Source organism: Hipposideros armiger, unplaced genomic scaffold (genome assembly GCF_001890085.2).
Source record: "Hipposideros armiger isolate ML-2016 unplaced genomic scaffold, ASM189008v1 scaffold_74, whole genome shotgun sequence".
Taxonomy (NCBI): Eukaryota; Metazoa; Chordata; class Mammalia; order Chiroptera; family Hipposideridae; genus Hipposideros; species Hipposideros armiger.
The window spans coordinates 233,261-256,372 of NW_017731424.1; the positions used below are offsets into that span (position 1 = coordinate 233,261).

At 40.2% G+C, this 23,112-nt stretch overlaps 1 protein-coding gene across 6 annotated transcripts in view; it reads right to left on the reverse strand.

Annotated features, from left to right (window-relative positions):
* The window catches only part of SHTN1 (shootin 1), a 95,665-nt gene that overhangs the window by 17,490 nt on the left and 55,063 nt on the right, over positions 1 to 23,112 (reverse strand). For 3 of the 6 annotated variants that reach the window (XM_019642976.1, XM_019642978.1, XM_019642977.1), the window contains 4 exons: positions 16,848 to 16,930; positions 10,418 to 10,527; positions 6,797 to 6,850; positions 1,607 to 1,727 (listed from right to left, as the gene is read on the reverse strand). In XM_019642976.1, coding sequence (XP_019498521.1) covers positions 1,607 to 1,727; positions 6,797 to 6,850; positions 10,418 to 10,527; positions 16,848 to 16,930 — 368 coding nt within the window. Of the gene's footprint in view, positions 1 to 1,606; positions 1,728 to 6,338; positions 6,553 to 6,796; positions 6,851 to 10,417; positions 10,528 to 16,847; positions 16,931 to 23,112 lie in introns of those variants that run through there. The other 3 variants (XM_019642980.1, XM_019642981.1, XM_019642979.1) reach the window with 2 other exon arrangements.

Sequence of the window (23,112 nt, forward strand, 5' to 3'; positions counted from 1 at the left end):
ATTATTATTATTATTATTGCATCCTGTTTAAGCTGCCCCATGGTTTCCAAGAGGCACTTTCTGCTCTTAGACATGTCAGTTTGGTAAGCCACAAGCCCAGGTAAAACAAGGCAATATCAGCTCCATCAGAAAAATTCTAAAGAAAAAGATGCTTCTCTGGCCCCTGGGGGAGCTACCAACTAAGCTGGGATCTGAGTTCTGCAAACCTCTGCTTCTCTTTGGATGCTTTCTTTCTCCACTTTGTGACCTCACATTTAGCTTGCCCATAGTTTGCTCTCACCATGCAGCTGTGCTGCGCTAGCTTTCTAACCCAGCCCCCTCCACACCAGAATTGCCACTGTCATTCCATGACCTGCATTGAAAGATTTACATGATAAATACCTCTTCCAGTTTGATGCTTGGAAAATATCTGTACCACCTTTTAAAAAGGTATTTCTTTTATTAGATGATAAGAGTTTGAAGGTTTGTTCCCCCTACCCCATTTTATTTTGTTTGTTTGTTTTGCTTTGTATTGTTTTTGCTTTGGCTACTAGGGAGCTCAAAAGAAAATTTTTGTGCAATTACAAGTCACGTCCCCCTCCATATGTGTTTCCTTTTTACTCTGCCAATCACAGTTTTTGATCTATCCAAATATTAATGATTCTATTGAATATGTATCTCTTATTCTAACTTCCCTCAATGCAAATTAAACTGTTTTAATGGACTAATTGGAGTTGGCTGAACTGGGTCTAAAAGATTTAGCCTATTGGCTATAGTTGCTGATTAAGTTTTGCTTTAGTTTTTCAGAGCCAGACTCCTGGCCACAAAGGGGAAAAACCTCATAAAGGTTTCTGCTAATGCCCATGACCAACTTGAGGACACACAAAGTTAGTTCTGTGACAGACTTTGAGGGCTAACACGTGGTATCATGACACAAATGCAAACTGTGAGTTCAAGACTTGCTCGGATGGTCATTTATAGCGGCTGAGCGCTGGAATTTCTCATTCACTTGGTTCGCAGACAGAGACAATCAGCTGCATGAATATGAAGATAAAGATGATTTCTCTGCATTTGTAACTGATGTGTAATTACTATTACTAATTACTGTGTGCTTCGTGCCAGGCACAGTGCTAAACCCTTTTCATATACTGACTTACTTAATCCTTAGAATAATCCTATGAGGCAGTGCTTTGATTATCCTTACTTTCTAGATGAAGAAACGGAGACACAGAGTGGTTGAGGAATTGGCCTAAGAGCAACCAGCTAATAAACGGCAGAGCTGGGATTCAAACTCACACTGTCTGGTCCCAGAACCTGTACTCAGTGCTACACTGTTGCCACAGCCCATCCTGAGTGTCTTTACCCAAGGGCATCTTGCGTTAAGCAAACCAGGTCTATAAACGCCTGATTACCTACAAATAAATAAACAAACCTACCAATAAGTAAAAATACATGAGAGTTCTTATGAGATACCCTTAAGTATGCTTTGACCATCCAGTACTTCTCATTCACATTAAAAAAAATACAATAATTTTAAAACGATGACGTCATGTGACAAAGGGACTTAAAGGAAGATGTTGCAGAGAGGAAGAGTAGAGAGAGCTATGGAGAATGCAAACCAGCTTACTACTGCTATCTGCTTCTGCGGTCACCTTCCTGCGACGCAAAATCCTCTCTAACTCAGTCTCACTGTTTTCAGTGTCAAGGGATTTTAAGCTTCTTGAGCTAGTGGATTTGTTAAGTGTCCCCTAAAGTGAAAACAAAACAAAAACAAAAAGGTTAATGTCTTAATACAACATGCAAAATAATATAAAAATCAAACCACCAAAACATTACCAGAATTTGAATGGATTAGGAAATAAAATGAACTTTACATATATTCATATGTGTTTCTTTCTTTTTTTAATGTGCAACACAACAGTGTTGGATCATTTAAGAAGATGCTGTTGATGATGTAAGACATTAGCTTTCACAGCCAAAGAACAGGACCAAGATATTCTCTTGATGCGCTAACTATAAGAGATCCAGCGATGGGGAGGTAGGTACTTGCACACCCAGGGTTAAGATTCTGATGTGTGTTGATGGGTCGCATGGAGCAAGAGAACGGGTATTGTGAACTCACCTTAGAAGGTTGTCTTGATACAGCACTTACAAGCTACTGAACCCAAATCCAGGTGGCACTGAAAAATGCGTGGCTGCTTCTTCAGAGACAATGATCCTGGCCGCACAGCTGGTGACCATGGTGTCATGGCTGCCAACGGAGGCACCTAGTGCTGTCCAGTGGCCTACCCAAAGAAATGCTGCACTGAGCACCCCCCGACTTCATTGTGAAACAGGAAAGGAAGGGCCCGGCGTCATGATGCCATCATTCTAACAGAGGGGCCAGTGAATGTATTATTCAGGGCCCAGAAGATACTGAAGGAAACAAGAAATGCCATAGAGCTGTGCTCCTGCTGAAACGGGTACCAACTTTCAAGGCGACAGAGAAAGACCCCAGACAGTGGTTCCCTCCCTGCCCTGGCTTCTCTAGGAAGTATGTTACGGAGCTAACCATATGAGATTCAGTGGTGGGAAGGTAGGTACTTGCAGATTGATGGTTAAGACTTTGATCTGTGTTGTACATGATGCACTTCTTATATGTAAGGATTTAGCACCCCACCATTACAAGTGGTCTACTTTTTTTCATAAGAAATGCCCACTATTTCTTTGAAATAGTCCTCCTCAGCTGTGGCACAGACTTGGGGAGAAAAAAAAGCCAGGAGAACCACAAACTTTTGATCAGAGCCTTAAGTCTGGTATAACTTGCCAGATTTCATGCCTGAGTCAGAAGGCAGCTTTTGTACATCCAAGTTGACCATCAGGCCAGCCTTTGTCATGTCCGAGATGACTGTGGGTCTGCCTTAATCCTGCTCTCTGCCCCTCGCTAACTTCCTGAGGATTTTAAGAATCCTACAGGATAAATATGGTAACTCATGTCTCTCCTTTAGCCTATAAAATAAAAATGTAGTTTGTAAAATCAGGTAATTACAGATCTCACATGATATAGGCTATTATGCTGTTTTGTTTAGGAAGGGTTTTTTTTCCCCCTTAACTGCATAAAGTTATACAAAAGCAGTCTGTTGTCAGGGAGAAACTTGACTAACAAGATTAGGAGATTATATTCTTTTGCTGTCAGATGCCTAACCAAAACTGATATGTAATGTACTTAGATTAGGCTCATGTTTTAATCAAGCATACAAAATCCCCCATCCCACACCGGAAGTAGCTGTTTCTGCTTTTCATTTATTGCAAATATTCATAAAATATATTCAAAGGAAAATCACATTACATGTAACATTGTAATAGCCCATTTTATAATTTAAAAATTATTTGGTTTATTTAACTGTTAACAAGCGAATCTATATTTACTCATCAAAGAGTTATATAGTAAGGTGTGACAGGCACTGACAAGGTTAAGAAAACAGAACTAAGCCAATTTAGGTACATTTTTTATATGTGCTAGAAAAACTATTCCCAAATCATTTGTGTTTATAATTTTTAAAATTTTACCAGCTGTATCATATGTAAACATATATTTGAAAGACCTGTGGCCACTATTATTAAAATAACTCATAAAACTACTACCTTGTTTGAATGTCAAGGACATTCTGTGTGATTTTCCCAATAGCTGGAGTTAATGCAAGCATATTTTTTACTGAAGAATTTATCTTTCGCAAAATTCTCTACTTTTCATTTAGATTACAGCATCATTTCCCCAAATTCCTGACTCTGGTGTGCTACCCCCTCATCGCACCTGATGCTGAAGGAATCCATTTTCTAAGTCCTAATCCTTGAATCCCGATCTTTTTTCTCTATTCGCTGACTGTTAGGTTTGATCCAGCTCATATATAGGTAAACTTCAAATATGGAGGAAATTCTGGAGGAAAGAAAGGTTTCTGCATAGGACTCTCAACTGAAATGATCAAGGAGCTCAGCTGATGAAGTACCAACATTGTTTTAATGATCTATTTATATTGTAATCATAGATTTTTGAGAATCAGAAATTACCTAGGAAGCCCTGTGATATGTACAATTCCTTCACTTTAGAGGGAAGGGAATTCAAGCTCAGTGAGCCTCAGGGTTTGGGCCCGGTACCACGATAAGGTAGGGCTCTAGAGGGCTGGGCCTTGAACGTAGCCCTCCGAATTCCCAAAGCAGCACTCTATTTCTACTTCAAACCACCTCGATCATTTAACAATCTTAGTCCCTGGGTTAGTTAAATGTTCATAATACTGACTAATCTAATTCCCAGGTGGCAAAATTCACTAGTCAACAATTCCTGGATACTTTCAAAAACTGAAGATGTTCGAGAAAGACCTACAAGAAAATTTTTTTAAATGCTGTTTTTGTTTCTTTGATGGTGAGGCAACTGAACTTGAAAAGAGACTTTGAGATTAATTTGTATTGATTTAATCTTCAGAAATTGCCACTTCCACTTCAAGTGACTTTTAAATCACTGGGAAGACTCAAGGGGTTTCTAACACCTCAAAACCCTATGTGACTACGAGAACTGAACTACATGTATTTTTTTTAATCTACAATATACACAGCTTTAAAAATTAAGTATAAATAGGCTTGGAAAAATGAGTTCAGTCAACATGGAGACTTTAAAAATTGGCTTCAAAACTATACATCTCAAAACAGAGTGAGGTTTTCCAAGGGAGAGGTTTGTTCTCCACCCATGAGCTAACTTTCAGCAATAGGCCAAATCTCTAAGGGTGGATATCCTTCACAATGCAGGTCACATTTCATTTCAGCAAAAACACCCCCACACTGAGTTTAGTCGTGGTTTCGGTTCTACAATCTAACTGAACAGGGTGCTTCTCGGTTTCGTGGCATGTCTGGGAACAGGTGTTCGCTTTCCACCATGGGGCAATGTCTGTAGGCTTTTCGTGTTCTTTTCAAGTTTGTTTCTCACACACCACAACTGTGAGGCTGGTGTCGTGTGCTTTGTTGGATACTAACTCTGATAATCCTAACAGTCTGAACTCCAGCAAGAAGCACCAAAATGGTCCCACCTGATAGGGGTTTCCTTTCTCTCTCTTACTAGCAGTTGTATGGTTTCTTGGCATCAAGTGACTGGAAGTTACAAATGATCTATCAGTTCTCAAAGGAACTTCTATGGGGGGAGCAGAGAGTTTCCATTTGGCAAAGAAGAGTAGTGGGGAACACTGTGAGTTCTACTTTATAAAAAAAATTTCATGCAAAGAAATAGTGTCCGAATAACAGCTATTGTGATAGATCAATGCCAGATAAGGCAGAGAAATCAAATGTTAAATCCAGAGCACGGAGGACTAGGGCAATTTGCAGGAAAAAAAGACATTTTGACAATTCTTATAATTTGTCAATTATTTCACAAAAACCTACTTCACAAATTTCTCTCCTTAAAGTGGCACAAAATTATAGTGAACTAGGACTGTACAGTGAATATGATCTTTAAGAGCAACGCTACATTTCGGTACATTTGCTACCATCATGCGTTATCACGGAGTGGGATATTCATATGTATCTCATACAGATGTCTAGTTTTTCAAATAAACCTAAATTTTAAAAAGTCAAACTCAGTTTACTCTTTCACTGATGATCAGAACTTTGCTCTTGAACCTCACAGTACCTGTGGAAACATCCTCATGAACAGGAATTAGGATTATAATGCAGAGACAACCAAAGGGACTCTCATACAGAGTTCTCCTTAACAAAACACTGGATCACAACATTTTTCTCATCAAAGAACCCATTAGATAACAGCCAAATACTTTTTCAGTGGTTTTAATACTTTCCTCTGTAGGCAGACCACCACTGTGAGCCATGCTATCCCTCTCTCTAGTACTAATTCCACTCACCTAAAACTAAAGCAAACTAATTAAGCCATTCTGAGTTAAGTCTACTGTTTTGTGCTTGACGAAAATAATTTTGTTTGCCACAATTATGGGGATGTCTACATGCAATGCATAATTAGCACAGTAACAACAAACATGGGAATATTAGTTCCGCACCTCCGCCCCCATGTTTACTGACTTACTGTGCATAATCACTGGTGTTGAGACTGTAACAGGATCTGAGAATGGGGCTCTTAGTATCTGAAACATTTTCTGTGTGAGGCGTTTGTCTCTGACAGCAACTGCTGAACAGGGCAGTACTCATTTATTCTGCTGGCTGGCAAAAGCTCATATTTTGGAAAGAAGAAATATTAACTAGAGATGGGCATTAAGTGTGTTCTCCAAAGAATATGAATTACTTTTAGAAAGTGAAATTAGTAACATAAAGGGACTTTTATTTTATTCTCCAATTTACCATCAAATAATTTTTTAAACTGTGAGGAAAAGCAGACTTACAGCCCTGATACTAACATATATGGGTAGGGGTTCACATTTACATGTAGGTGCCAAGAATTCCACGTTCATGCCCCAAAGTTAAGCACTGTCCATGTCAGACACTCTACTATATTTCTGTTATTAATAAGCATGTACTGATCCTCACATCTGGCCAGATATTTTATCTTCAAGCTGTAATTCATGGGTGGGAGGGCAAAACCTGAAAAAAATGGTTTTGGTGAAAGTGTAACCATTCTTTTAGAATAGAAACAGCATAGTATTGACACATCATTAACATACCAACAAAGGAGTCCATGACACAATCAAGTAAACTATCAAAAGAAACGATGCTTATTGGAAACAGAAACAAAACACATCAAAACCAATTATTCATAAAAATAAGATTTCAAAAATATACTTTCATTTTCCCATTAACTAAATAATAAACTGAGATCTATTCTTACCAGTATTCCTTTTAATTCATTCACGGCACTTTCAGAGCCTTTGGGAGGTTCTGGCTACAATTTTAAAAAGAGAAAAAATTCCTGAGTAAATCAGTTTTAAAATACTGAACAAAGATTTTTACATGGCAAAGTGTTGGTAGCTTATATTGACTATATATGTCTTTAATTACGTCTATGTCTTAGTTAGAAAAAATATTAGACATGTTAGTGCTTCCAAGTGTCGGTTACATTAAAAATTAGAAGTAATACTCAAAGCAAAAAGGTCTCAAGCTACCATTTTCTAAATATCATTTTGATAAGAGTATCACCATCATACATAGAAAAGATCTGGTAGATACCAGATTTCAAAGACTTAATTCCAAATGACTCCGAATTTTTTACAATAAACTTTTCTCCACTCGCATTGCCAGGCTTCTGCCAGAAAGTGAGGAAGAGGAAGGCAGCAGAGCAGAAAGCAAACGACAGGGCAGGAAACCTCTCTCAGCTCTGTTAGCTCCAGGCGAGAGCCAGCAGACAGGGGACAGGCACATCTCGTGTCATGAATACACAACAGGAGCGGGTTGGGAAGAGGGACCAGCAAAGCATCTCTGGGTATCAAGTAAAAGCCCTCAGAGGGTGTGTGGTCCAATCACTTCACCTCGCTTATGAGGAAAGCCACACACTGAGGAAGCCTATATTTGAGTCCATGTCTTGATTACAAGCTCAGTTCTCTTCCAGCTACGCCATGAACAAAATGATCTGAAATTAAGTTCTGGGTAACATTCACCTGCCCCATAATACCTAACAGTCTCTGTGGATTTAATGGAGGGAAAATTTGGCATGAGGCCCTCATGAAAAAGAAGAACCAAAAAGACCTCTGATCTCCCCTGTTAAACCTCCTTAGAGATGAAGAGGAACCCTGCGAGACACCGTGAAACGGCCCCTCGGGACTCCATTCCTGGAAAACACGAAAGGCTAGTTTCTCTCTTATCAAGAAATGGGAGGTGGGCCAGCCGAGTGACGCGATGGTTAAGAGCTGGCTTGGGACGCCACAGGGCCCGTTTCGGATCCCACATATGAGGGCCAGTGACACTGCCCTCCACAGCTAAGATGCTGAACAACAGCTCAACCTGGAGCTGGGCTGCTATGAGTCGCTGGCGACGGCGTAAGCTGCAGTCCCTGCGGCAGTGGGTTGCCATGGGCTACCGTGTGTAGCCAGCAGCCAGCGTGAACGGCCATCCAGAAGCCGGCGACTGATCTGCCTCGCCCGGGAAGAGCGCAATGATGGTGCCAACTTGGGCCAGTGAAGCAACGTCCTCCACAACTAGACTGAAGAACAAAAAGGACAGCAACTTGTCTGCTCCCCTTCCCCCAATTCCCCAGCGCTGTTCCCATTCCCCAATTCCCCAATAAAAATCTTTAAAAAAAAAAAAAAAGGAAAAGAAAAAGAAATGGGAGGTGATTCATAGCAGCCTGTAATGCTTTCCTCTCCAAGAAAAGAATGAGACTCTTTCCAATTTTTTTTTAATGAATAATAAGAGAAAAAAAGTGTGTGAGAGAGGGAGGTTTCCTGCTCATGTACAAATTGGACTAAGACGTTTAACTCCCACAGTCTAGGTTTTCTGTGAAATATACATGCCATCAGAGCCAGTTGTAAGTGCCAGTCAAAAGCTCAAAGACACTAATTTTAGCCAAACCAGCACCACCAGCAATATCAAGGAATTTAGGGGAAAGAAAATGCAGTTAAATCCGTGTTCTCAAAGCAGGCTTGACTTCTGAACAAACACCCTGGCTAAACGCATACTCAAAAGTGTCGCCATGCCACTCAAGGTGCCCTCTGGGAGCACAGGCCTTTGAAGCCTGGACCACATCCACTCGTCCTTGTGACATGGCAGGAAAGCACTGCAGGTCCTGGGGGGAGAAGCTGGCACTCAGGCATGCAGTGGCCATTTGTTTTAAAGGCTATCCACCAGGCCATTCATCACTCCACCTACATAGTTCAATGATGACCAGCGAAAAACCCACTCGTCTGCTGGTCCTTGTTCAGTGGTCTTCCAGGTTTTGAATGGACATTAAATAATGTGTAACTGTTGGAAGAGTCATGGCAAGAAAGAAAAAGGACACAGTGATGCTCTGGAAATGAAAGTACCTGTGGAGCATTGATTGCTTAGGATTTAAGAAGTTTTCAACATTCTTCTTTCTAAACTCCTTCTGCTTCTTTATGACATTGCTTTTTTTGTCTCTCTCTAGTAACAGCTTGGTTTTGCCTATTCTTTTCAAAATACTTGGGCCATGAAAATCATAAAAATGTATTCTTTTCAAAGGTTCCACTTAGACCTTACATGTTCAAGTGTCTTCACTCTTTATTCCATTTGATCCTGACAACCCTGTGTGTCAGGTAAGTCTCCCCGCCATTCCCATTTTGGGGAGAAAAAAAGGCTGGGAAGCTGGGATAGTGCAAAGGCCCCCAACTCCAACTGCTCTTCACTTGCTCACCAGACATCAGCCCGGAAACAGGTGTGCCAGACTGCCTACACGCTAAGCTTCTCTTCTAGTTCTGCATTCTGTCCCTGACTTAGAAAACTGCTTTCAGAGCACTCGCTCCCAGCTGAACATGGTTGGCCCAACTTGCCATTTCAGTCTTGGAGCTGAGTATGGTTTCTGTCTTTCCAAACCCCTTTCCACAGACAGCCCATCCTGCCTTGCCCAGCTCTCTTGCCTGCCTGTGACAAAGGGGCAACTTTAAAAGCCCAGCAAAATTGGTGCTAAACAGTCATGATACTTGGGGACATCGAAGCAGTTGAAGAGGGCATCCTTGAGAGTAAGACAGAACCATAAAGTTTGGTTTAAAAGGAGAACCAATCTGCTGGTACCTTATACAGGGAGGAAAAAACCATTTTCAAGGAAAACGTCAAAAATTCTATTATTGGTTCTACTGAAATGGGACAGATATACAAAGGGAAGGGAGAAGTACTGAACTAGACTCTAGGTGCTTCGATACCTCCTAGTGCTCACTGTGGTCATCAACTTTAGAAGACACACACACACACACATATATACAAAATTTTCTCCTTGAAGGGACCTGGAGGAGGTTTGTGAAATTAGTGAATTCACAATCATAAATCTCACCATTTTCCAAAAGTTGTCTTAGGTCTCGTCTGCCATGATTATGTAACCCACCCCCACCCCCAGCGTTCCCTCCCCCACGTACTAAAATAGAAGCCTCAGGTAGGCAAGGATTTTCCCCTCACCTATTTACTGCTGTATCCCCAGTGCCTAAAATAGTATCTGATACATAGTAGATATTCAATAACTACTTGTAAAATTATACGAAAGAACCAGGAATTAAAGAAAAGAAACAGTGTAATAATTGTTGTTTGTTTGGTATAACAGTTCATATCAGTGAGCTGATGACAGCACTGCGGTAAGAGGACTTATTTCTACACTGCTTTAGGTCTCCCGTGGGTCAGAGTCCTCCTGAAACACACTGTTATGGAAGTAAAGGCTTTGATGACACATTAGCTTTAGCCTAAGATTTGAAAGTCCTGATGTAGCTTGCATCGCATTTCAAAATTTTACATTTGGAAAAAAAACACACAAAAAAACATCAAGAGAGAGAAAAAGCATTTCGTCATTCCATACCTTTGCCTTCGGTCTAGCTGTCTGATTAACTGGTCTAAGATGAACTCCCTTTTTAATTCTATCCATCATCTCTTCAACTGCTTGTCTCTTCAGATCTGTGACTTCTTCAGCTATTCAAAGAGCACACACATAAATCATCTTATGTTACAAGAAAACAGCTACTTCCTAGTTTTTGGTGACTACAAAAGATTGCATTATGTAATTAGCCACAGTCACTTTTCAGGAAAGTCACAAAATGCCAACAATTTAAGGTTAACAGCTATCAGGTAGCAACATATTCTTCATTAAAAAAATGTTTAATAAAAGATCTGCTTTAAAAATTAAGAGTTATAGAGGGCCGGCCGAGTGGCTCAGTTGGTTAAGAGCTCACTCAAGAGTGCAAGCTCTGAGCAACAGTGGTTCGAGTCCCAGCCAGAGCTGAGCTGCCGCTGAGCTGCCAACAGGTGGCAGGATGGCTTAGCTAAAACAAAAATAATAATTTTTTTTTTAATTAAGAGTTATAAGTTTTAAGGTCCAATTTGTAGCCTGGAAATCAATCCTGGCTCATCATGTTAAACAATTAAAGTGGATTTTGTTCCATTTGTCAGCATAATCACAGATAATTTCTACAAGTCTTTAAAAACCAAACTTTGTAACTAACCCCAAATAATCATTCATCTTTGTCTCAAAGATATTTTTATAACTTATATAGTATACCACATGTAAGAGAAATCAGCCCAAAGAAGAAATAACTATTAAAACGCCCACTTGAAAATAAAAGAGCAAAGAGATCTTTTACTTATTGAAAGAAATTCAGTCAAAAGATGAGCAGCAAATAGGTAAAATCTATTTTTAAATTGCCATCTTTTGTTTAGGAATCACATGGGAAGGAAACATTTAAGCAAACCTTTTTCCACTCTTTTAAAATTGTCGATGTTAAAAGAAAACATACGTTCAAAAATGACTGCAATTAAATTCAATTTAAAAATTTCAACTGTCTATTGTCTAACCTTTGCATGATTTTGCTGCAAAAACAATACATCTGTTGCAACACGCATCAATGAGATGAGTGCAACAGCGGTGAGCTTCAACCTGTTGATCAGAATAGTGAAATTTCTCTCTCTCGCAGAAGAGAGCCTGACCAAAAGCAATGAACCATTTCTGGAATACTTATCATTATTAATACAATTCTAGATCTTGTGTTCACCACCATTTAACTTGCTGCAGCCAATACATTTAAGGTTAAATATCTCATAAAGGCCTTCCAATTAGCATCTTTAATTAATAAGACTCCAAGTGGTGGGGCATATGGTGGACACTCAACAAGTATCTCCTTACTGACTGACTTGTAAAGTTTTGGCTTAAAGGATTATGAATATTTTTACTATTTGACCAGAAATAACTGGACCCAAAAGGCTGACTTCTAAGTGAAGGCAATCACAGCTAGATCCCCAAGCTAATTAACAGTTGTGGCAGGCTTTGCCCTAAGACCTAAATCATGGCTTCTTTTTCTGCTGCATGGCTGGAGTTCACGAATCCAGGGTGGCTAGTCCTCTGATACACATGCTTGAGGAGCAGCTCCAAGAGTCCAGAAGGTTCCATTATCCTCACCGCCACAGCACCACAGCGATGGGATCATTGCCACATTCATGGTATAACCTAGGTGGTCTGATACAGTCCTGACTCCAAATAGCGCCATGTCATCCTCACAAGCCATTGCAATGCTGGGAATTAAATTTTTCTCAGTATCTAAACAGCCTTTTTCAGATCCAGAAGTCAAAAGAGTATGTTTGGCCAGGCAAAGTGGGGAAACCCAGCACCAAAGTCAGCCTTCATCCACCAGTACATGAAAAAGGCAAAACTGTGGGTTGATCAACTACGTGCCCGTAAGCGGCACCTTCTCGGGCAGCTGCTGCTGGTGGTTCACACACATCCACAAGGGGACAGACAAGAAAAATGACCACGGATAGAAATTCATTCATTTGCTCACTCACTCGCTCATTTAATATCTGAGTATCTATTATATACTACACGGTGCTTTTGCTGACCTTATTCACAATCAGGGGAGATACAATCCAGATCTGTCATTCGAGCACCTGGTATGGGTATGCAATTTTTTCTTGGGTATTTAAAAAAAAACAAAACAACCTTCAAAAAACATTCGATTTTCAAAAACGCTGCCATTTTGAGTGCGACTTGGGAAGAGCTGCATGGCAACAGGAATACCGCCTACAAACAGATTAGCACGCTGTAAGGAATGACTGAAACCCAATTAAATGCACCATACAAAAACTAATTAAAGCAGACAGATGGAGAATTATGGTCAACACCATTCAAATCTGCTGCTGCATCTAACATAGCAGGAATTTAAAGTAGTTTCTTATTTTTGCTTGCCAGAATCATAGTGATAATTCAGAGAAGTGCCACTATCTGTATTGTGTACAGATTACAAACCAGGCTTTTAATTTCTCAGTCTTTTTCAAATGTAAAGGCTTAATTGGTCTTAAGGAAAAGAAATCATTCTTATCAGATTCCCTACTCGGGCACAATACGAGGGCAACGCTAGGTTAGCCACACAAGCTTTCTCTCTCACTGGCCTTGTTTTTGAACTAGCAAAAAGCAATCTATACGAACTTCTAAACTATTAAGCGGTTCTAATAAATCTGCAAGAATCACCAACGGAGAGTTCCTGGTATGTTTTGTAATTCTTTCTGCAGTCACGCAGCTGGTAATTGTCTCACAGAAGCATGTAATCAGGGGAACAATAGAAATATGCAGGATACTGGAAATTAAAGAAAAGGGACAAATGAAGACAACAGGTCTAATGTTATTGAACTGCCACGGGAAAATAAAATCAAATGTTCTTTGAGTGAGTGCTTCAAGGTCATTCTTGGATCAGAAAGCTACATGTAATTAATTGAGGCTTAAATTTTAAGACCCACTTCAAAAATAAGTTAGTTCCTTTAAAGAAAAAAGACCCACAGACAAAACCATCACCTTGTTGCTCAATAAAATCTTTTATTACCTAGAAGAAACTACAATGAGTGTCTAAATGCCACAGGATTACTTTTCTCTTTCACTAACATTTTTTTAAATGCCACCATGATGTACAAAATCTCTAAAGAACACATTATGGTTGAAAACCTTTGAATATGACCTTAGGTCATATAATTTCCTTAACTGCAGTGATTACAAGAACCTGCTAAATGAGGACTTCTGCCCCTCCGAGGGTGGTGAGTACCCTGTCCATTTTTTTTTTTTAGCTAACATTTTGGGAATTGTCTATGTGCTAAGTACTACTCTAAATGCTTGACATCTGTGAGACTCATTATTTCTCACGACAACCCTATGAAACAGGAACTACTATTACCCCCATTCTGCAGATTAGCAAACTGAGGTAAGGAAACACCAACAAATTAATGACCTAAACATGTGACAAACAGCAGGCATACCTCTGAAATCTCAGAACCTGTCCAATAAATGCATTCTTGTCAAAATTAGAATTATTAACTTCCAAGTCTAATGATTTCTCATATTTAGACATTAAAACTACTTCTAAAATATTCCACAGACCTTCTCTACAATCAAGTTTTTGAAGAGCCATAACCTAACAACAAAAGTTCCTCCATTCCTAAGCTCTGAAAAACACACCACTGTACACAGCACAAACCACCGTAACATGTTAACATTAAGACGACACTGGGGTAGCAAGGCAGTCCCTACATTATAAATTCAAACTCCAAAGTGTCACAGATAACCGCAGTGTTTGATGTTCTACATTCATTCACTATGCATTTAATTATTATTGATGTACTCATTCAAAAACAATTTTTTAGTGTGAACTATTAACAAGACACTATAAGTAATAACTACGTCACCATTGAGGCTCCAGGCACGTTGTGGCTGTGGTCCGTATCATTTGAGGCAGTATGATTTTAGGGTGGTTCCAGTTTAAAGTCTCATGAGCAACTTCTGTGTCATAACTCTACTTAGATTCCCAAAGGTACAATCCAATAGCTCCAATAGCTCAAAATGAGGGAGACAATATCACACCATTTCATGAACAGTAAATGAAACATTATTTTCCTAAAGAAAACTGTATGGTTTCTAACATCAGGGGTTAATCAGTTCTAGAACACTGTTTTTAAATTTAAGGGTGCTGTTGAGGTTGACACGCTAATAATGTAATTGACTTAGAAGGGAAAATCATTTTGTTCTGACTGCCCTCCTAACCCTCCAAGACTTACCAATTATCCCAAAATAAGATCGGAACACACAGAATTTTAATTACAGTGTCAGGGAAGGTGTATAGCCAGGAACACAGAAGCGGGATGGTCCTGCAAATCACCAAGGGCAGGCCTTTTTCTGAATCCTCCAATACCTTGTGCAAAGCAAGGTTTGCCTCTGAGCTACATGACTATGCAGAGGAATCGAGTCCAAAGGGCTACAGGAGGCGGGCAAAGAAAGGCAGTTCATACGGAGGAAATGAAACAGCTTTCGTCTGTAATGGGGCTGCGAGGCTCTGGCTAAGAAAGAACACTCTAAATCTAAACTTGGGTTCCTTCTATATGCATGAAAGCTGTGAGAGGCTGCAGAAAGGGGTACACCCTCCAAGTGTGTGATCTGCTGGTGGGAGGGCGGGAGATGTGGACATAACTGGGACATCCGAGCAGAGGCTGGGGGCTGGGGCATTAATTCCTTACAGTAACACAAGTGAAAAACTCTGTCTCAGTCTCTCTCTCTCTCTCTCTCTCTCCAACTCCATCTCCACCTGAGGGAACCCCTGGACCTGTGGAAGCTGGTTTCCCCAGTGGGACAGGCGTAATGAGACATGAGGCTGAAGTAAAAGCACACCACTGTGTATATGCAGACTATGAGAGCGTCTGGGTTCTACGCTGATGCAGAGAGAGGCACAGAACGTCAGACACATGATTGGACCTGAGTCGCCTCACTGCCAACGATATGAAAACGTCTGGGCTGGAGCAATGAAACCTGGAGGCAGGAAAAGGGGGCCAAGAAGTTTAGACGAGTCTGGGCTTGAACCAGGCAAATCTACCACGCTTCGTCACAACTAACAGGTGTTGGGCAAACATTGTTGAATTTAAAGTGGGTTCCCCAGTTCTCAGGCACAAAGGCCCAAGACCTGCCCCAGCACTGTAAGCTTTTGCTCTCACCGTGGCTGCACACCAAACTGCCCACGGCTCTGAGCTGACTGTGCCTGGCCACCCGGGGCCCCTGCTCAACAGGAAAGCCCTTCTCCCCTCCATTGCCACCTCTTTATATTGTCCTCAACACCTCCCTCCCTCTCCAATGAATCACAGTCTTGTGAATTTTACCTCCCTGAACAGTTCCTGAATTTTCCCATGTCTATCTCAGCTGCTACCACCCTTGTTGGAACCACCATCAATCAACATTCATCTGAATGACTGTAAGTCTCCCTTCATCCATTCTCATTCCTTTACAGTCTGTTCTGTTCTCTCACAGCAGCAGGTGCTATGTTTTTTATAAGATGAATCTCACCATGTTACACCCTTACTTAAAATTTCTACTGCCCTTAGGGTAAATTTCAAAACCTTGACCACAGCCCCCAGCATCTGGCTCCTGTCTACCTATCAGACCTAAGTTCCAGTCATACCAACTTTCCTTCAGTTTCCTAATATGCCAGCGTCCTTCCCCACTTTGGACCTTTGAATCTGCTGCCCCTCTCTGTGAACTATCTTTATCCTAAATACCCTCACCTTGACTTTCTAAATCCACAACAGCACAGCTTAACCATCACTTTCTTTTTTTCTTTTTTTTTTAGCTGAGCCATCCTGCCGCCTGTTGGCAGCTCAGCGGCAGCTCAGCTCGGGCCGGGCATCAAACCACTGTTGCTCAGAGCTCGCACTCTCGAGCAAGCTCTTAACTTAACCATCACTTTCTGACACCAGCGGTTCAACCCCACAACCACTTAGACTTGTACTCCTCCTCCACTGATCAAATACTGTACTGAAATAATTATATATTTAATTGGGTGATTACCTCTTTACTTCCTGTCTCCCCCCATTCAAATGTAACTCCTGTGCCGTGTACCTCCAGAGCACAGCACTGTAGTACATGGTAGGTGCCTGATAAAGTCCCAGTTCATTTGCTATCAACCCTAAAAAGCCCTTCCCCAAAGACCCGCATTTGGAATTACTCCCTCTCTTTCCTTTACACCCAAAGTACCTCGTCCCTTCATGAAAACTCATTTCCCAGCATACTTCAGTACAGGGACACGTGCCCGGGTTTCCCTGCTCTAGACAATAAGGTACGTGAAGGCAATGACTGTTACCTGGTTCATTCTTATAGCTGGGAAGTTCTCATTTCTCCTGTGATAATTTGTTCAGAGTCAAAGAACTCAGCAAATGTGAACTGGTGAAAATTATCGACCATCAGTCACTGAACGTAAAGCAATGAGGGTGAGAATTACCTGTTTCTGGTTGAGCTGCCTTTTCTTTCTTAGCACCACTGCCACTGGGGTGGGATCGCTTCCGGATCATGGACATGAGGGATCTTTGGGAGAAAGAAAAAGATCGACAGGAGATTACTGGATGCCTGATGACCCAAGAAACAACATGTATCGATTCTAAATGATCAGTAAAATCCAACTCTTCTCTCGGTGCATGAATGTACAACTAGAATTTAAGTAGAATTTCCACTTTTAATAAATTAGTAAATGTTTCATCATTTTAAGGCATAGAAAAGTGTCTCAGCCCTCTATGTGTGAAAACAAACAAATTACTGGAATATGGGGACCACTGTAATTATTAATACAATGCATAGACATTTACAAAGTAAAAGAGATACAGAAAAAATTTCAATGTCCATATGTAAAATTCAGAAATAGCTTTCTTAGTAATACCTTTGAGGGAGAGGGAAGGATGAGAGAATCAGGGGATGTTTTTGGTAAATAGCTGTTTGTGAAATATGGGCAGAAAAACATGTGAATCTGCACAACACTGACCACATATTTAAGGGATAAAACAGACTTAGGCCACTGTTTCCCTGGTCCATATTTTTAAAATCTGTATAAAATCCAAATCATGATAAATTTGACATTATAATTTTAAAACCTCCATATAGTAAAAGACACCATAAAGAATAAAAAGAAATTCTATAAATTAATGAGAAAAAGCAGATACGATGAGAAAAAAAGAAACAGAAGCATGAACAAAACCTTTAAAACTCCATAAAAGACAATGTCCAAATTGCCCATACACATACCCAAAAGGTACCTGACTTCATTAGTTATCAGGAAAATACAAATGAAACCCACACTGAGATATTACTACACACTCATCAAATAAGCAAGAAATTTTACATCTGATTATATCAAGTGTTAGTGGATTTGTGGAATAACAGGAGTTCTCCAACTGAAGAAGGTGTATAAATTGACAGTACCACTTTAGAAAACAGTTTAGTATTATCCAGTGGAGCTGAAGATACACGTAGTCTATGAGCCAATAATTCCACTTCTGTGTATCTTACAGAAATACAAGCACCAGGATACATGTACAAGAATGTCCATGTAGAATTTCCATGATTTCCCTGAACTGATAATAACTCAATGACTATCAGTGCCACGATGGACAAACATTTTGGACATTCATAAAATGGATTATCAATGAATATGAATGAACTTTAGCTACACAAAATAACTTGAATATTACAAAATAGAGTGAAAAGAACAAGACACAAATGAATACAGCAAAATTCCAACTATATCGTTTTTAAAAAGCACGCCACACACACACACACACACACACACACACACATTGTGTGCGTGTGCGTGTGCGCTTTAAATCCCTCTACTTTAGGGGTGTGTGTGTGTGTGTGTGTGTGTGTGTGTGTGTGTCCCTATAATTTAGAGATATAGAGGCCGAGTGGCTAGGTTGGTTAAGAGCTCGCTCAAGAGTGTGAGCTCTGAGAAACAGCGGCTCAATTCCCGGCCCGAGCTGAGCAGCCGCTGAGTAGCCGCTGAGCTGCCAACAAGTGGCAGGATGGCTCAGCTTAAAAACAAAACAAAACACTTTCCTTTAAAAAAAGGATAAAAGTAAAAGACGAGGGTACCAGCAATGTTCTATTTCTTGATTTAGACAGTGATTATATGAATGCTCACTTTGTATTATGTTTAAATGATACATAAGTTTGTATACATTTCTACAATGTTATCATTCACCTGGAAAAAGTTTACAGAGAAAACACACAAAAGAATCAACAATTCTTGAATTCTTTCAACTATATTACAAATGTCCTCAGTATGGTAAACTGGATTTCACAAAATACAGTCCTGAGAAAGACAAGCTGGGAAGCCAGCAATGGAGGACAGGAAAGGCATAGCGTTGCCTCTAGGAAAAGGGGCAACTGGATACACAGTAACACTTGCTCAGGACAGAACAACCCAATGCTTCTTAATTACTGTGATTTTTAGATTTTTTTTTTTTTTTTTACTTCTCACTTCTACCTTTGGTTATATTATTAATCCCTCTCTTATGTGCCTTTTCTTAAGATTCCCAAATGCACAGACCATCTCCCACAATGCACACTAAAAATGCAGCGCCTCATCCTGCTCTACCCTGTGAAGCTTCCCGGACTCACCAACTGAGCAACAAGCCATCTCTGGGCTTCAGACTTCATCTAATTTGTCTTCTTTGGGCTCATAGTAGCCCAAAATGGAATTAGATTATTTTCACAAAAGTTACAAATTCTAATTCACAAAGAACTTTAAAATAAGCACATTTTATTTGAGAAATCAGGAAGAATGAAACAACGCAAAGATTATTTGCTCACTTTTTTCTATTCTGTCAACTCAAGGCAGGACTAGTCAAGGTCTGCTGGCAGACACTTCATAGCCGGGTGGCACTGGTGGGGGAGGGGGGTTGTCACAAAGCAGAGGCTCTCCTTCTCTCACGTCACTCTACAATGACCCCTCCTCTGGTTCTCAGGGGAGATTTTCAGAGTGTGTATTGGTGTACATCAAGATTACAAAGCAGGAAGTTATTTGTACTACTTGAATATTTGTATATATTTACATAAATAAAATAAGAATATATATGGTCATCACTGCAAACCACCGAAGTAGATGAAAGCGCTACCTTTAAAAGTTCTGAATAGAAGTATAAGTTGGAGGTTGATATGGTACCCAGAGAAAATCATATATAATATTAAAAATAAGCCATCTGTCAAGATGGGGCATAGACCACAGAAAATAAACAGAGTGGGTCTCACAGGACACATGAGAAGACCAGGTGACACATCTGCAACCAATAATCCAAACCGCTGTCTAAAATCACCCCATTTCACAGCCACTTTTATCAATTACATAGATAAAAGCTTCAAGCACGTGTCCCCCAAAGACAGAACAATTCAATGAAGAATATTCACCTTGGAATTCTTAAAGTGTTCGTCATGCCACCCTGTGATGTTTAATTTGATGAGTCAACTTGACTGGGTCACAGGGTACTCATATACATGGTCAAACATGATTCTGGGTGTTTCTGAGAGGGTTTTGGATGAGATTAACATTTAAACTGGCAATCTGAGTAAAGCAGATTGCCTTCCCTAAAGTGAGTGGGCCTCATCCCATCAGTTGAAAGCCAGAATAGAACAGAAGGGTGACCCCTCCCTCAAGTGAGAGAGAATTCCTCCTGCCTCACTGCCTTGAAACTAGGACATCTGTTTTTTTCCTGCCTTCAGATTCAAACTGAAACACTGCCTCTTCTGGATCTTGAGGTGCTGACCATCAGACAGAAACTATACCACCAGCTGTCCTGAGTCTCCGGCTTGCTGACTCACCCTGCAGAGCCTGGGACTTGTCAGCATCCATAATAATGTGAATCAGTTCCTTAGAATAAATCTCTGCTTATGTATATGTGTATGATGTATGTGTATGTATGTTATGTCTGTATGTATACATACACTCATTTTATATATATATATACACACACACACACACCATCTTGGTTCCGTTTCTCTGGAAAACTCTAATACACTAATGATACCAGCCAAACGAAAGGGCTGCTCACTATTAAAAAAAAACCTCTAAATTTCCTTTTCCCTAGTGTTTTGGTTCTGTAGCCCCTGGTCATAATCATTTTTCAAATCAGTTTCTTAATCATAAACAATAGGTTGTTTTTAACCTGAATCATAGAAATCTCCTGCCCCCTGCTTTAGATAATTACCCTAAAGCTTGTGATTAATGTCTGTTGACTATGGTTAACAGCGTTCTTTCCAGGCCCAGCTCCCAGGTGAACAATAACTGAATGACCCGTTAAACCAGAAGAAAGGCCAAGTTCCATGAAGCTCAACACATTTTTCATCACGCAGTCACCCTGCGTCAATGGCTTTGAATCCTGCTTCTTGGGCCAACACTTTTAACTAAAATCTCTCTCTCCTCATCCAGGGGCCAATGGGATACAAATGATGCCCCAGCAGGACTGCCAGTACCTCCCGACCAAAGAGGTCAACATGGTCCCCCAGGCGGATCCTGAGGCCCCTTGACTTCATCTAAGATCAGATAGGGTGAAAGTCCCGTGGATCCTCAATAGGTAGGGACAACGGCCACATTCAGCAGGAAGCAGATACAGAAGAGATCTCCTGTCCCTCAACTTCCCATAGAGATTTATGGGAATCACGTCTCTCAAGGAGGACATGAGGCAGGCAGTTAGAGACAGGAATTGGGTCTCCGAGACGCCTGGATACGTCAGGTAACATTCCTGCACGTCCAACCTGGCCTACAGAAAATAACTTCCCAAAAGACTTCCCCTAACTGCCCAAACTTGCCCTTGTTTACCATGACCATTAGCCACTGTCAATCACAGGTATCAATCAAGCCACCCCACAATTAGAGAGGAGTAGCCCATTCTAGAAGAGAAGGAAATAAAAACTCCCAAGTCCTCACCAGTCAGTGCCTTTTGAGCCACTCTGTTGCTCAGGCCCGCTACTATCTCTTTGGAGTGTACTTTCACTAATAAACTGCTCTTTCACCGCTGTATTTCTGTGTCTCGTCCAATTGTTTGCTCAAGATGCCCAAGAACCTGGACACCGCACCGAGGAGGGTCTGCTCTCCGGTAACACTAACACAACCTACCCTTCCCCCATGAGCCACACTTGCCCAGGACCTGTCCGAACTCCACCACCACAAGTATGAAATGACCAAAGTATGCCTTCTTCCTCTCCTCCCTCTTTCCCCCCATGCTCTAGGTCAGAAGAGCAGGAAAGGACAGACAAGCAATAAAGCCACTTTAAAAAGCCACAGACCTTAGTCTTTTTTTTTTTTCCACTTTCATTTCTATCCGTGATGCACATCAGGTAAAACAAATGGCTCAGGAACAAAGATGGAAAACCTTGATTCGTGGGTTCAAACTCCACTGAAACTCAATACATATGCAAATACATTTCTTTGACAAGAATGTACTCCTTACCAAGAAAAAAATATCTTTCTACTGAGAAATTTTGTCTTATAGTTTTTAATTTCACCTTAGAATAAAAATCATTCATGTTTTCAGTGAAAGTTTTCTTTAAAGGGCCTTATAAAAGAATGCATGCTTTAGACATATAGTCTGAAGCCTACATTCATTCCTCAACATAGCTGTAAAGTGCTCTTTGAAAAAATACTCTAGTTAGGCTATACTTTACTTTTAATTCTAAGGGCTCTCAAGATTTCTGAGACTAAAAATTAAAGGCCAACAGCAAGACTATAATCGCTTTTTAATAGTTCTCCCTCCTCATAGGCAGAAGTGACCTTTCTTATCAGCTCAAAACTCCACACCTTAGAGAAAGATCAAAGTGATGAATTTTCTACTTTAAATGTCAAATTCACAATCTCTCCTACAGATTTAGCAACCCAGGAGAGAAAGAATTTTAAATACTTGAAATTCTTTCAATTGACTCTTGGATCGATCACGTGTAAAAATTATTTTGCTTTAAGTACTTCAGTGGCTTAAAGTAGATTATGTCATATCCCACTCAGTAAGGAAAACTAATGAGAATGTTTTTAAAAGGCAAAGTCCCATTTTCATAGTCGTGTGGGAGGAACATGCTACACATTCTATTCAGATGGATCAGCAAAGGTAGGAGTTTGAATAAATGGCCTCTCTGTGTGAAAGGATTAAACAAATCACATGAGTTAATGAAAGGTAAAAATCTAGCAAAATTTTAAATTCCATTTGTTCAAAGTATAAATTATACAGAAGCAGCTAACATCATGACAGGATGAGGTAAATTGTCACCACCGCAAGTGGATTGATTATCTTACGTAATTCTGCATGCTGGAATGAAAAGGCACAAAGAAGGCAAAATCTGACTCAGTCTCCTAGGGTGCATGTGTGCTCCATTCAGGCACTCAATACCATCAAGTCACCTTAGGCTTCAGAAAAAAGTGAATTCTTGTCTGCATATATGACTTCCTGTCACAAGAATCTAAAAACGATTTCGTCTTCCTATGGAAGGTTCCTCTCTCAGCGTTATTATAGGTTTGAATATAAGGTTAGGGATAAAAAAATAATTAGTACTTTTAGTTTAATTACTAGTTTATAACAATTAGTACTGTTGTTTTCGTTTAGGTTAGTGCTTTTATTTTTACAATCACTGAACTAACCAGAGCTTTTAAATTCAAATTAGTGAGAGGAAAAAAAAAGATGAAAACATTCTAGATAAGCTCTAAATTCCTTGGTCTTCCAGTTAAAGGAAACCCT